This window comes from Bison bison, unplaced genomic scaffold (assembly GCF_000754665.1).
Source record: "Bison bison bison isolate TAMUID 2011002044 unplaced genomic scaffold, Bison_UMD1.0 scf7180017864134, whole genome shotgun sequence".
In the NCBI taxonomy this organism is placed as follows: Eukaryota; Metazoa; Chordata; class Mammalia; order Artiodactyla; family Bovidae; genus Bison; species Bison bison.
The window spans coordinates 5,169,731-5,183,389 of record NW_011494706.1 but is presented as its reverse complement, the minus strand read 5'-3'; the positions used below and the strand labels follow the sequence as shown (position 1 = coordinate 5,183,389).

Below are 13,659 nucleotides of genomic sequence, written 5' to 3'. Positions count from 1 at the left end.
AAACAGACCTGTATCAATAGTGACAAATGTGGCAGTTTAAACGTCCACATCACGTGTACCTTCTGACCAACTTCTGACCTTGTCGCATGGATTCTGAGGGCTCCTTTCTGAAGTACAGGTCTCCATGGAGTTTGTCTAACCCTGAGGTAATTCACTTTTTCCATCACAGGGTCCACCAGGCCCACCAGGCAGAGATGGTGATGACGGCATCCCAGGCCCTCCTGGCCCCCCTGGCCCTCCTGGCCCCCCTGGTCTTGGCGGGGTAAGGTGTCTTTAAGTATCGTTAACTTCAGTTTCTTGTACCTGTATTGGAAGAAGACTCATTGGGGCATTTATTTTTAGTGGTTTTGAGGGAGAGTCTGCTATTTGGATATTAGTATAGTATTTTATTTCATTTCTTTGGTTTCTTCATTCAAGATTCTGCTTTGGCACATCTCTTTGTGCGCCCTTGTCAATTACAGGACAGCTCTTTGTGTTCACTGAAGGTGGCTGCAGCCCTCGCGACCATTATTTAATTTGGGAATTTAATATCTTTTATCAATGGGGCACAAATAAGAGGTGTTGCATAATTAAAAAGTTTGATTAGATTGAATTATAAATGAAATCCCTGATCTTAAGCAATTTCACAAACATCCTACTCTTTTTATTCTCCTTGGCTTGAAGTCTGCAGAACCAACATTCAAAGCCATTTTGGGTTTAATTTGCTTGAAACTAATTTGAGAAAAGTACATTTCCCTTTTTCATTAATATCTTCTTTTAGCTTTATGCTTTAACAATGGTATGAGCGCCAAATGGCCTCACTGCAGGAAGAAAAACATATTTGCTTAATTGGTTAGCACTATGAATCAGAAGCCTGATTCTAATACCCAACTATATGCCAGTAAAATAAGACCTTTCTCCCCCAAAGATCTTATTATGATTGCTTATCTACTGAGTGCATTAAAAAGCACCTTCTTTAATAGATCTACCACTATAAGAGAGATCTTTAACAGTAAAGCTATTACTGTGAACTATTTTTTAAAAGTTTAATCTTCCAAGGGGCATTTTAATTTAATTTTGCTCTAAACTTGAATACTCTTTATACTCTTGTTGAAACTACAGCAAGAAAAAGATCCCTTAGTCATTTTGTATAGTTCCAGAGGAACAGGGCAACAGGTGGAAATGCAAAGTTGTTCTCTTGGTTTCTGCTTTATCAGGGGCCCCCACTGACTTTTAAAGTTTAGAAAGCTCTCTTCCTCAATGTACAGGTAGAGGGTGGGGACTGAAGTGAGAAGGTTAACAGGGAAGGAAAAGTTTCAAAATAAAGTAGGGAAGTTCCCTATTTCAAACTTGGGGTGGCCCTAAATTTTAAATTCTTAAAATTTTTTAGGAATTTAGCTCAGTAGGGAAGTCTAAATTAAGAATGATGTAAAAAATACTGCTCCCTTTTAAACATCAACAGAAAAATCTTTAAAAGTAGAATGAGAAAAATGAACTATATGGCCAATAGTTATTTTATATATATATATTTTTTTTTTCTTTTTCTCCCATCTAGAACTTTGCTGCTCAGTTTGATGCAAAAGGAGGTGGCCCTGGACCAATGGTATGTTTATCTCTAATTTTTATCTTAGCCAAAAAATTACTAAATAGGGAATTTACTTTATGTTTAAAGTTCACATAGCCATTTATTTAGCTACTTAGGTTAATAGTACTCAGATCAGATAAAAGCAGTAGCTATTTTTGTATTCAAATCTATAAAAATCTAAGCTTAGATAAAGGGGTTCCATTTTCTCTACAAACATGCTTCCTTATGATAGATCAGATATTTATTTCCAAGAAATAATCTCTGGAAATAGTAACCATAATTTAAGCAAACCAATTTAATTTAGAAGAGTGATCACTCTAATTAACTTTCTTATACCCTTTAATATTGCACAGAATTTTAGGCAACCAATAGAGACACAGAACTATTAAGTTCTATGAACTTGCTGGAAAGGATCAGCAAGTTCTAGTCTAGATCAGCAAGTTCTAGTCTAGCCCGTTCATTTTCTCTGTGTGTGTGTATTAGTCAGTCAGGCGTGTCTGACTCTTTGTGACCGAATGGACTGGGGCCCATCAGGCTCCTCTATCCATGGAATTCTCCAGATAAGATTACTAGAGTGGGTTGCCATTCCCTTCTCCAGGGTATCTTTGCAATCAAGGATCGAACCCAGCTCTCCCGCACTGCAAGTAGAGTCTTTACCATCTGAGTCACCGAGGAAGCTCATTTTCTATTTAGAGAGTTGAAGGTCTTTCCCAAGGACATACATGTGGTTAATGACAGAATGTCAGGCAAGATGTCTGATAGTCAACATCATAGCTTATGTATCTAGTACTTGAATAAAACATTACATCATTCAACAAGTATTTACCAGTTATCTTCGATGAGACCCAAACTCTATTATGCCTTTGGGATACAAACAGTGACTGTGACAGATTCTCACCATCTCTCAAGGAATTAATAACATAGGAAATGTTTCTTTTTATCCATTTTTGATAAAAAATTCTTTTTAAAGTCTGATTAATTATAAATCAGTATAGGAGAGAATATGACTGTGGTGATAAAAGTCTATCTTTTACAAGTAAACCTTCTCACAAGCATTAGTGAGTTTTGTTAGGGAAAAAAAAACTGATAAGAAAATGCAAAATATATACTCGGATGTATAAAATAGAGGGGAAAATTGCTACAAGTAAAAACATTAAGTTGATTAAACACTGCAGTTTAGTACATAGCCACACATAATTTAGTGATTTTTTAATTAACTATTTGCAAACAAAAGTATTTATCTGCCCAAAGTTGAGATAGTCCTTAAAATATAAATTTTACCTGGACAATGTATACAACGCTCTGTCTTCAAAAGATGTTCTGCCGTAGCTAATAGTCCGCAATAAACTGATACACTGTAAGGGCAAGACAATATTTTCTGTAAATTAAAACTCTCACTTGAGAAGTAATAGGCCTTTAATTGATGATTTCCAATTTCCTGATTTTGCTGGTAATTTAAAGCATTCATAGCTGAAATGAGGAAGTAGAGATTTTCTCTTGGCTTTGTTTACATTGGATATTTGAAATTAGCCATTTCAGCTAATGCTGGACATTAAAAGCAGTACCCATATCTCAAGAAGAAGCTAAAAAAAAAAAAAAAAAAAAAAAAAAAACTAACTCATTAATTAAAAAAAAAAAAAAACACCTACATAAGTCTGGTAAGTTAATATGGATTTCAGATTTCCCTGACTTCGGAACATCTTTCTGGTGGGCAGAAAGCATTATGTTTTACTTTTAAATATCAGTGAAATATAATTTAAGCTTGCACATTGACAGGCATTCACAGATATATGTAATCAACAGATATTTGTTTCACAAACAGACAAGATAGGTAGCAATAAAGCATTAAAATAAATTTCCATGTTGGAAAATCAATAACTATAAAACCCCAAAGGGTTCTTCTCTGAATTAATGAGTAATCATCCTGTACCTAACAGCCTCCACAAAATAAACTACTTTTTATGGAAATGAAATTGTTGCAAATACATGGAAAAATGAATAAATATAATTAAAAATTCATGGTGTCAAGGAAAATTATTTTTTAATATACCCCTGAAAATGTTATTTTGATTGAATAGTGACAGTGTTTCTTTTAACATGGAAGCAATTTCTAAAACCAAAAAAAAAAATAATTCTTATAATTAAAATGATGTGTTTTTAAAAAAATCCGTATTGTTTCACTCTGGGCATTAATACAGTGGGGCAGACTTGACTGCAGAGTCCCCATAGACAAGTTACCTGAGGCTTGTTTGTGCAGTATTTTCAGCATTAGAGGCACGGCCCCTACAGAAGAAATTGCATGGGCCTTGCAAAGGGGGCTCACAGGCGTATGCAGCTCCCAAACCAGCGACGCTTGGTCTGAATCTGTGTGCTACAGAATGAAGAACCAAGGGGAGAACAGTCCGCTGCCATTTGGGCCATATTTTCAATAATGATAACATATAATAGATTCTTCCAGTAGGACATTTCAATAGTATTTTATTTTTCCTTCACCCCTTACTACAACCACTCTTGTTTGACATTTTCAGCAGCCACTAATAGCTTTTAATGGAGCCTTAAGATTATAACAAAGATTACAACATAAGATTATTAAACAAAAGATTATAACCTCCCTCTAATCATTAAGAAAGAGTTTCTATCCTTTGCAATTTATGCCCCTTGTGGCAAGAAAAACACCAGTTTCCTAGCTAGGTATGATATGAGGAGATGACATATGATCAAGGAAATCCAGATGGAAATGCTTCACTGGCTGAATGCACGGTAGTTGTATATTCTGTACCATCCAAAGACCGAGTCACTTCATTTCATTAGAAGAATCTCAGTATGCCCAATTACACACGAATTTAAGGAACTGGTGGCCACGCCATCTAACCAAGTTATGGTCTAGATTAGGAGAAGAGGTGAAAGCAAAGGCAGAGAAACAGTGGAAGAAACTTGGGTCAGTAAATGCTTCCTTGGGAGGGACAAAAACTTATGAAATGAAACCAGGACAGTTCTGTTCATTGGTGCATCACAGACTGTGGCACTGCCGAGCTCGTCCTGTCTAATCCACCCCGGAGCCAGGATGACTTGCCAGTGCTAACTGTGTCTGTCCTCTTCACAGGGGCTGATGGGACCTCGCGGCCCTCCTGGGGCCTCTGGAGCCCCTGTAAGTACCGGGAGCCTGTACTCTATCTTATGTAAAGAAGACAGAATTACATAAAGGCTTGGAGTGTGACTTACTGTGTTTCTTGTAGGGCCCTCAAGGTTTCCAGGGACCTCCGGGTGAGCCTGGTGAACCTGGTCAGACTGTGAGTACTTTTCCCCCTGTGTGATAAGTATTTTTTTCGAGAGGTTTATTAATATAACATTAACAAAATGAGGGGTCTTCTGTTTTCCCAGGGTCCTGCTGGTGCTCGTGGCCCGCCTGGCCCTCCTGGCAAGGCTGGTGAGGATGTAAGTATTTACTCGTAAGCATTTCTAAGTGTGCCATTTAAATACTCCTGCCTCAAATAGAATTTCTAGATTCAAATGAAGTATTCTGCCAAAAGCTGAATATGCCTGATGTAATTCTCCCCATATGGAAAATAATATTTTAATGAAATAATGATTAATTTTCTTGCATTTAAGGAAATATCGTTGTTAATTAGATACGTATCTGGATCCACTTTTTTATATAATGCGTTTTTCCCCCGGTTGTAAAAACCAAGATGTCCCCACTTTGATCTGATAGCTTACTAAGAAAAGGTTGACCCTGTGATGCTCTGATGTTTTAGGGTCACCCTGGAAAACCTGGACGACCTGGTGAGAGAGGGGTTGTTGGACCACAGGTAAGATTCTTTTTTTATAACAGCATTTAGTCCAAACATCGGAGGTATCTCATGTATAAAATAGTTGCTAAAACTAGAATCAGACGAAGTGGCAATGTAGATGTCGTACTTATGACACTCACTGGGGGCATCCAACAAATAAAGGAGCCTAGTTAAGAATGCATAGTTTTTATTAATGCTGATAATGTAACAGTAATGACAGTAAGCCTACTGTAAACAACTAAATTGTGGGTTCTCAGAGTATCATAGGATTAGTTACTCAAATTATAGCATCTTAATCACCTCTCTGTGCTTACACATAGCATCTTAATCACCTCTCTGTGCTTACACATATGCTAGTCTTTGATTCCAAGCTTGGACTTTGATGAGAAGAAACACTTTGGAAGGAAGAAATCAGGACCTTTTTATTTAGGATAAAAATGTCATCTGTCATCTGTGTTTCTTTTTAGGGTGCTCGTGGCTTTCCTGGAACTCCTGGACTCCCTGGCTTCAAGGGCATTAGGGTGAGCACCGTCTTTACCCACGAAAGAGAAAATGTTGATTACTTTTAGTAAACCCCTCAGGTACCTTTAAACTTCTGGATAACACATATTGGTTCCAAATTCCTGGAATTTGCCCAAGTGGAGAGAGAGTTAAAGAGTAAGGTGGCCAGAAAGTAAAGTGGAATGTAGCTTTTTTTTTTTTTTTTAAGTCTGTTCATAGCTTCCAAGAAATGAGGATCCTACAGAGAAAACTGTATAAAACGGGTGCAACTTAAGAGGTATTTAAAGTCGTCCGAAGATCATAAAATTATTAATGATGGAAAGTACGTGAGAGAGCATCTAGTTCTTCATGCTTCTCTTTCAAGTGAGGGAGGTTTAGTGACTTAGCTAGGGCAACAGAGGGAGTTTGTCGGGGGCTGGGGCACTGGGACTTCTTATTCTCCTGAAGCAGTCACAAGGTTCTTAGAGAAACAGTAACTGCGAAGATAAAAGATGTTTGAGTTGACCGATCACTGTAATGAAATAGCATTTTAATCATGAGGATTTGCCTTTCAGGGTCACAATGGTCTGGATGGATTGAAGGGACAGCCTGGTGCTCCAGGTGTGAAGGTAAATACTAAATCAGAAGTCCTGTTTTTAAAACGATTGTCATTTCCTATCACCATCAAACAAATATGTTTTCCTGAAGGCTATTCATATTCATAAGTATATCTGATTTCCTCCTCAATACTTTAAATCCCTCAATGGTCAGGACTATGGGATTCTATAACAAAAGGCCAATTATGAATAATATTCATTTAATTTAATACCTATTAAATGATTGAGATAAAAATAATGTCAATAGTTTCTTCCTCCATTTCCTTTCCTCCTGTAATTTCAGTTGTTCTCTGCAGCCTAAATAAAAGTAAATAAACATATAATCAGATATTAGAACACTGTGTTATTTTAAACTGTAAATTCCCCTTTGCCATGCACTAATTAGATAGGTACATTCATGTCACAATACACTTTTCAACCTCTTTCCTGTGATTTATCTGCGCACACTCAAAAAAATTTTAATTAGGTAATTAAAGTCTCAGAAGTGTGTTATCTCTCGGCTGGGCTCTTCTCTGACAGCGTTTTCAACTATAAAATGTTCTCTCTCCTATTAAGGAGATAATGTGATATTAAAGTGAATACCAACGTAATTACAAATTAATGAGTAACGAATACTAGTGGGACCAGAAATGAACATGAATATGGAGAATATGTTCTAACTTTGCAGCTGCCACACAAATGGATAAGGTCAAACTTAGCCTCCCTGGAGCCTAAGATAATAGCTCCGACTACTAATCACAGCACCATCAAATGCTAGGGCTGCGAGGAGCCTTGGAGACGCTCTCATTTTGCAGATGGGGGAAACTGAGGCTTAAAGAGAGTGAGTGACTTGCCCAAAGTCACACATCTAGTAGAAGGGCACAGGCTAGAATTCCTGACTCCCACTCTAGGGCTTACTCACAAAGAACACACTTCAGATAAAAATCCTAGAAATGAAGCCTCTTAAATGGTCTCACAGACCAGGTTTCTTCTATATCTAAATTAGATTATCTTGAAGGAAAGTTCCTTTTCACGTGCCATAGTATTAAATTACCACCACCACCACCACCACCATGGTTTTTACTCAAGAATGTAGCTTGGAAATAATACAGCTCTATAAAATATTAGGAAACTTCAGATTTTCATGCATATTTTATAAAAGTAAAAATATTATGTTCAAAATAACTTTAAAGAGGGTAAATGTGTTGCAAGCAATTTACCGTATTGTCTCTTTTTATGTTATCGTTCTAATATATAAGCCTCGTCTAAATGATATCCAAAATCTAAGGGGAAAACTGGGGAAAGGGTAAATAACACGCGACCACGTCTCCCTAATACTGTGGTATCTTATATTATCTAAATAAAAACCCATATTTTATAAATTTTTAAAACTTACGTGATTGGCATAATTGAGAAACAGTCTATGTAAGAAATGTGACATGAATACATGAATGGTTGAAACTGAAGTGATGGTGTAAAAATTACCCATTCAGAAAAAAGTAATATACATATATAATGAATAAAAACTCAATCCTTCTTTTCCATGTAGGGTGAACCTGGTGCCCCTGGTGAAAATGGAACTCCAGGTCAAACGGTAAGTATTGATTACTTTACTGTAAATAAAAAATGTGTACACTCTTTGCAAGCTGGAACTTCTTTAATGTTTTTGCTAATTACCATTTCCCTTGGCATTGTATTCTTTGATATTTTTCTAATAGGCTTCTGCCTAGTTAATTGAAATCCATTACCTTTTAGTTGGAATTAGAACAAGACCTATTTATTTCCAGTGGATTCTTGCACATGTTAGAAATTGGAAAAAAGCAAATGACGCCTGTGACTTTTCCCTGAGTTAGCAATTCTGGATTTCATTGGAAATGTTTCTGCTTCTAGGGAGCCCGTGGTCTTCCTGGTGAGAGAGGACGCGTTGGTGCCCCTGGCCCAGCTGTGAGTGCTTCCAGTTTGGTTCTTTTTTATTCTTTCTTAAAAGCTTCTAATATATGCCATTTAACTTTGCACTTGACTTTTTTTCCTCTCTTTTCTTCATAGGGTGCCCGTGGAAGTGATGGAAGTGTGGGTCCTGTGGGCCCTGCTGTAAGTTTTGACACTGAAGAATTTGGAAGGATTGGGAGCGTGGGATGGAGCTGTCTTCTTTATTAATTCCTTGTGAAATAACGCCATTTTAGACACCTTACCAAATGTTCTCTGAAGGGTCTGTTTATAAGAACTACTATCCTCGAGGCTTGTATTTGATATGTAAAATAAAATCTACCTCACCTGGGATTCTTGGAATGTCTTCCCTCTGATAATATACCATTGACAACAGACTGGCTGTCAGTTTGCTCTTGGCCAACGTTAACTGTGGCCACACCACTCTAAGCCGCTTCAGTCTTCTCTCAATGTTTTGTGAACTCACTGGGAGGAAACTTCTCAGCACCGTCTCCTGTGATTTCAGGGTCCCATTGGGTCTGCTGGCCCTCCAGGCTTCCCAGGTGCTCCTGGCCCCAAGGTAAGAACGCCAGTGACCACTGTCGTTACCTGAAAACTTTTTATTGTGACGTGAAAGAAAGGGACTATGTTTGCAGGTAGCTGGTTACAGAAGAGCAGCTTAATTAGTCCTTCCTTCAAACTGGATACAGAACAGCTGGTTTTCTCTCTCTAAACCTGAAATAGATTATCTTTCTGTACTCTGAGCACAGTGGGCATAGATAAAGATGGTGGCATGGAAACTGACTCCATGGGGCTCCTCTGGCGTACTCTCTCAGACGAGCTGGAACTGACTAGTTAAGAACCGGAGTCTCTACCAAGAGAGACAGACGTAGATAGCAGACAGCAGATAGCCAAGATGGTCAAACCGGGCCAGGAAAATAGAAATGCAAACCCACAACTGTGGTGCATGCTCAGTCACTCAGTTGTGTCCAGCTCTTCACCACCCCTGCCTGCCAGGCTCCTCTGTTCTTGGAATTATCTGTGGTACCAGACCTCATAAGGGAAATTATTGCAATTCTGAAGAAATGTCATGAAACTTGGTGACCTAAAAGCAGAGATTTGCTGTCTCATTTTTTGCTGACTAATGCCTCGGTGTCTATTCCTGCTTTTAGGGTGAACTTGGACCTGTTGGTAACCCTGGCCCTGCTGGTCCCGCGGGTCCCCGTGGTGAAGTGGGTCTCCCAGGCCTTTCTGGCCCTGTTGGACCTCCTGTAAGTAGCCAGTGTCGTTAATCTAACCGAGCAGGAGGAAGGAAACGAAAGGAGTGAAGGCAGGATCATAGAACGGAAATACTCCTCTGAACCGTATCCTTCTCCCTTCTTTTCCTTACAGGGAAACCCCGGAGCCAATGGGCTTCCTGGCGCTAAGGGTGCTGCTGTGAGTATTCGGTTAAAATGCGCCGCTGTGGCTGTCAGTGTGTTTAATGGGCGCTGTCTCTCATTGTCTCGTGATGGACCTTGCTGCCTTTCTTCCCCAGGGCCTTCCCGGTGTTGCTGGGGCTCCCGGCCTCCCTGGACCCCGGGGTATTCCTGGCCCTGTTGGCGCTGCTGGTGCTACTGGCGCCAGAGGACTTGTTGTAAGTGGTCGTGGCTGATGTTCCCCTCATTCTGAAATGCCGTCCCTACCATCCTTTCATCCCCGTCTAGACTTCCACTTGCCTTCTAATCATTCTCTTTCTTCACCAGCATTTTTAATTTGTATTTTTCCTATAAGTTCAGGCACCTGTATGTGTACCGTCTCCCCGCCTCTCTCTCTCTCACACACACACACACTGTGTGTCCCCTCTCTCTCTCTCTCACACACACACACACACACGCAGACACACCCACCCCTCCTGTTCTCCTGGAACATCACCCAGAGGTCAGGGAGGCACATCTCTGTGGTACCAGTCTCATCCTCTCAAGTCAAGACTATTCCCCTGTAGGCCATTCACATGTGAACTGAGCGTATTTCATAGAGAACTAAAGCTCGCGTCACCTTGACTCGTGAGCAGTCCCTGATGTTTGTCTCCCAGAAGATTGTGACAGATGTCTGTCATTTGACCACTGTTTTGTATTGGACCCTAGGGTGAGCCCGGCCCAGCTGGTTCGAAAGGAGAGAGCGGCAACAAGGGCGAGCCTGTGAGTAGTTCTGTAGTCACAGTTTTAAGTAATTACTACTTTTTCAATCCAAAAAGTAATACTGTTGTTTTTAAGTTATTGCTTTTTCTCTAGCTGGATATAAAGACAATTTTTATTTTCCTGCGTTTCCTTTTTTTTTTTTAATTAAATAGGGTGCTGTTGGGCAGCCAGGTCCTCCTGGCCCCAGTGGTGAAGAAGGAAAGAGAGGCTCCACTGGAGAAATCGGACCCGCTGGCCCCCCAGGACCTCCTGGGCTGAGGGTAGGTTCCAAACACTCTTGACACCCAGACACGCCAGAGGCACTCCTTCACTGGGAATTGGTTAGAATTACCAAGTGCATTTTCTAGATGAAGGAGGCATCTGCTTTCCATCTGCTGTCTTAAATCACTGACTCTCAATTTGATATGTTATAAAATTGGTCTGGAAACAGGGTTGACCTACTTTTGCAGAATGCTTCTCCCACACATTCCTTTGGGGTTTGGAGGAAGTTTTTTGGCTTGGTTTGTTATTGTATCCCCCGCTGAAGGGCATCAAGATTTCTTGCATGCGTGCCATGTTTCAATAAATTCTGTTCTACCTAATGGAAGAATTTTCTCTGATTTTCTTCTGTGTTTTGTGTACTTTCTTACAGGGAAATCCTGGCTCCCGTGGTCTACCTGGAGCTGACGGCAGAGCTGGTGTCATGGTAAGTTGTCCATTATTCATATCCTGGAAAGGAACTTGATGCTTCTGGTGGTGGGTATGACACTGGCTTTAACAAGCTCCCCTCCCTCTTCTTTTAAATAGGGTCCTGCTGGTAGCCGTGGTGCAACTGGCCCTGCTGGTGTGCGAGGTCCCAATGGAGATTCTGGTCGCCCTGGAGAGCCTGGCCTCATGGGACCCCGAGTAAGTTTCAGATTGATTCTGAGAAAGTCACACCTGGCACTGTTTCCTTTTTTAAAGGGATGATTAATATTTGAAGACAACAATAACTTTTAAAAAACCAAAAGTTAATTTGTTAGTAAACTTGCTGACAGTCCTTTTTTTAATTTAACTTTATCAAAGCCAAGTAGATATTTTGACGAATTTAGTTAGTTCATAAATGTCCTATTTATTACTTGATACAATGGCTGTGAGGTTTTTGGAAGAATAGATTTATTTTAATATATCCAAATTAGGTTGGTTCTCCTATCAGCATGAATCTTTTATCTCAATTTGTGAGTTTTATATAAGGTGTTCACGAAATGTATTAGGACTATACATTATCAGGTTATTACATTCATGAGTGAGTCATTTTTCTAGCAATCACAAAGTGCTATAATGTATTCAGCATCACACTAGCCATGGAGAAATGACCTTTGGAGCCGTAGACGCTCTAATCCATAGCAATAGAGTAATTTTTTGCCTCCATTATCTCTTATGGATGGGTATCAACTGTAATTGTACCATAAATAAGTAATAAAGACACCAAACATAGCTATAAAAAAAATCCACTTTGAAAACTGCTTACTAAAAGTATTTGTTTTTCTATTACAAGATAGAAAAACATATACGTTTTGCCCATATGGTGTTGTTCAACAGTTTCTTGAGATATCTTTAAATGGGTCAGTTGCACGAAAATTCAATAAAAGGAAAGGCATTTAAAATAGAATGAAGAAAGTTTTCAGAGCTTTTTCATACCTCCTTGCTAGGGCTGATATCCCTAATTTTTGCCCTAAGGCAACAAACAAAAATTGGGAGAAAAGTGCTTTTGTGACATTTCAATTCATTGGAACCGTGAGTAGATGTGTGAAAGTGCCAATAGGAAGGCATCCTCATTTGTTTTACAGGGTTTCCCAGGTTCCCCTGGAAATATCGGCCCAGCTGGTAAAGAAGGTCCTGTGGTGAGTATCACTTATATTTTCAAGGACACTTATTGCACCCTTATCAAGTCTATTCTGTAGCTTATTTACACATGAAGACGTTTATACTGAAAATAAGTATCAGCCACACATATGTCTGGGAATGCAAAGTAATAGATTGTAATTACAGAGTCCAAATGAGCACAGGAGGCAAAAGGAAAAAGAAACAGGGCAGGGAAAATGGAAGAGGGTGATAAGGTTTGGAAAAGAAGGAGAAGGGAGGGATTGTGTACAGAGGAGATTGACTTGGGTGCGTGTGTACTGACATCCTATTTGGAAAAGGAAAATGGATTCATGACATCTTCTAGAAGAAGTTCTATGCATTCAGAAGATGATTCTTTTCATCCCATGGCAGAATCATAAGCTTGAGGTTGTGAGATCCTGTAGATGCTGAGTGAACACTAAATAAACTCTGGTTTCAGGGTCTCCCTGGTATTGACGGTAGACCTGGACCCATTGGCCCAGCGGGAGCAAGAGGAGAGCCTGGCAACATTGGATTCCCTGGACCCAAAGGCCCCAGTGTAAGAATCACCACCACCTCCTCTCCCTCAGCACTTCTTGGCGTCACATTTCATCAAAACTCTCATTTCTCTCTGGCATCAGTCCCCTCTACCTCAAGGGGTCCCTTTCAACACAAGAAAACTATAACTTACCACTTAGCACATTAAAAGTTGACCTCCAATATGTCATTGTGAAAACTCACATCCTGAGTTGCTTACATCTGCGGACACAGCTGGACTTTATTGTAATCTAGATCTGCACAATGATGGGTCGTGCCTTAGATAACAGAATTCAAGGATGAGGAAGCTAAAAAAAAAAGACCAAGATATTCATATTTCAGAATTGTCATGGTTAATTTGATATTAAATGTATGTTTTTTAAATGTTTATTATAGGGTGATCCTGGCAAAGCTGGTGAAAAAGGTCATGCTGGTCTTGCTGGTGCTCGGGTAGGTGTTCATTTCTGTGTGACTCTATCCACGTGGTATTTATTCACATAGGATACACTCCTTGGAAAAGACCCTGATGGCAGGACAGATTGAGGGCAGAGGAGAAGGGGGTGACAGAGGATGAGATGGTTGGATGGCATCACCGAATCAATGGACATGAGTTTGAGCAAGCTCTGGGAGATAGTGAAGGACAGGGAGGCCTGGCGTGCTGCAGTGCATGGGGGTCACGAAGAGTTGGACATGACTGAACAACTGAACGACCACAACACGTCTTTGAGGCCATTACATATCAT

General features: G+C 39.8%; 1 protein-coding gene across 1 annotated transcript in view; it reads left to right on the top strand.

The window, feature by feature from the left end:
- Positions 1-13,659, top strand: part of COL1A2 (collagen, type I, alpha 2) — a 37,367-nt gene that overhangs the window by 5,189 nt on the left and 18,519 nt on the right. Inside the window, exons 5-26 of the mRNA XM_010839767.1 lie at positions 170-262; positions 1,535-1,582; positions 4,668-4,712; positions 4,801-4,854; positions 4,946-4,999; positions 5,320-5,373; positions 5,823-5,876; positions 6,411-6,464; positions 7,981-8,025; positions 8,322-8,375; positions 8,478-8,522; positions 8,884-8,937; positions 9,530-9,628; positions 9,750-9,794; positions 9,895-9,993; positions 10,484-10,537; positions 10,690-10,797; positions 11,169-11,222; positions 11,324-11,422; positions 12,346-12,399; positions 12,840-12,938; positions 13,313-13,366. Of these exons, the coding sequence (XP_010838069.1) occupies positions 170-262; positions 1,535-1,582; positions 4,668-4,712; positions 4,801-4,854; positions 4,946-4,999; positions 5,320-5,373; positions 5,823-5,876; positions 6,411-6,464; positions 7,981-8,025; positions 8,322-8,375; positions 8,478-8,522; positions 8,884-8,937; positions 9,530-9,628; positions 9,750-9,794; positions 9,895-9,993; positions 10,484-10,537; positions 10,690-10,797; positions 11,169-11,222; positions 11,324-11,422; positions 12,346-12,399; positions 12,840-12,938; positions 13,313-13,366 (1,419 nt within the window). The remainder of the gene's footprint in view (positions 1-169; positions 263-1,534; positions 1,583-4,667; positions 4,713-4,800; positions 4,855-4,945; positions 5,000-5,319; positions 5,374-5,822; positions 5,877-6,410; positions 6,465-7,980; positions 8,026-8,321; positions 8,376-8,477; positions 8,523-8,883; positions 8,938-9,529; positions 9,629-9,749; positions 9,795-9,894; positions 9,994-10,483; positions 10,538-10,689; positions 10,798-11,168; positions 11,223-11,323; positions 11,423-12,345; positions 12,400-12,839; positions 12,939-13,312; positions 13,367-13,659) is intronic.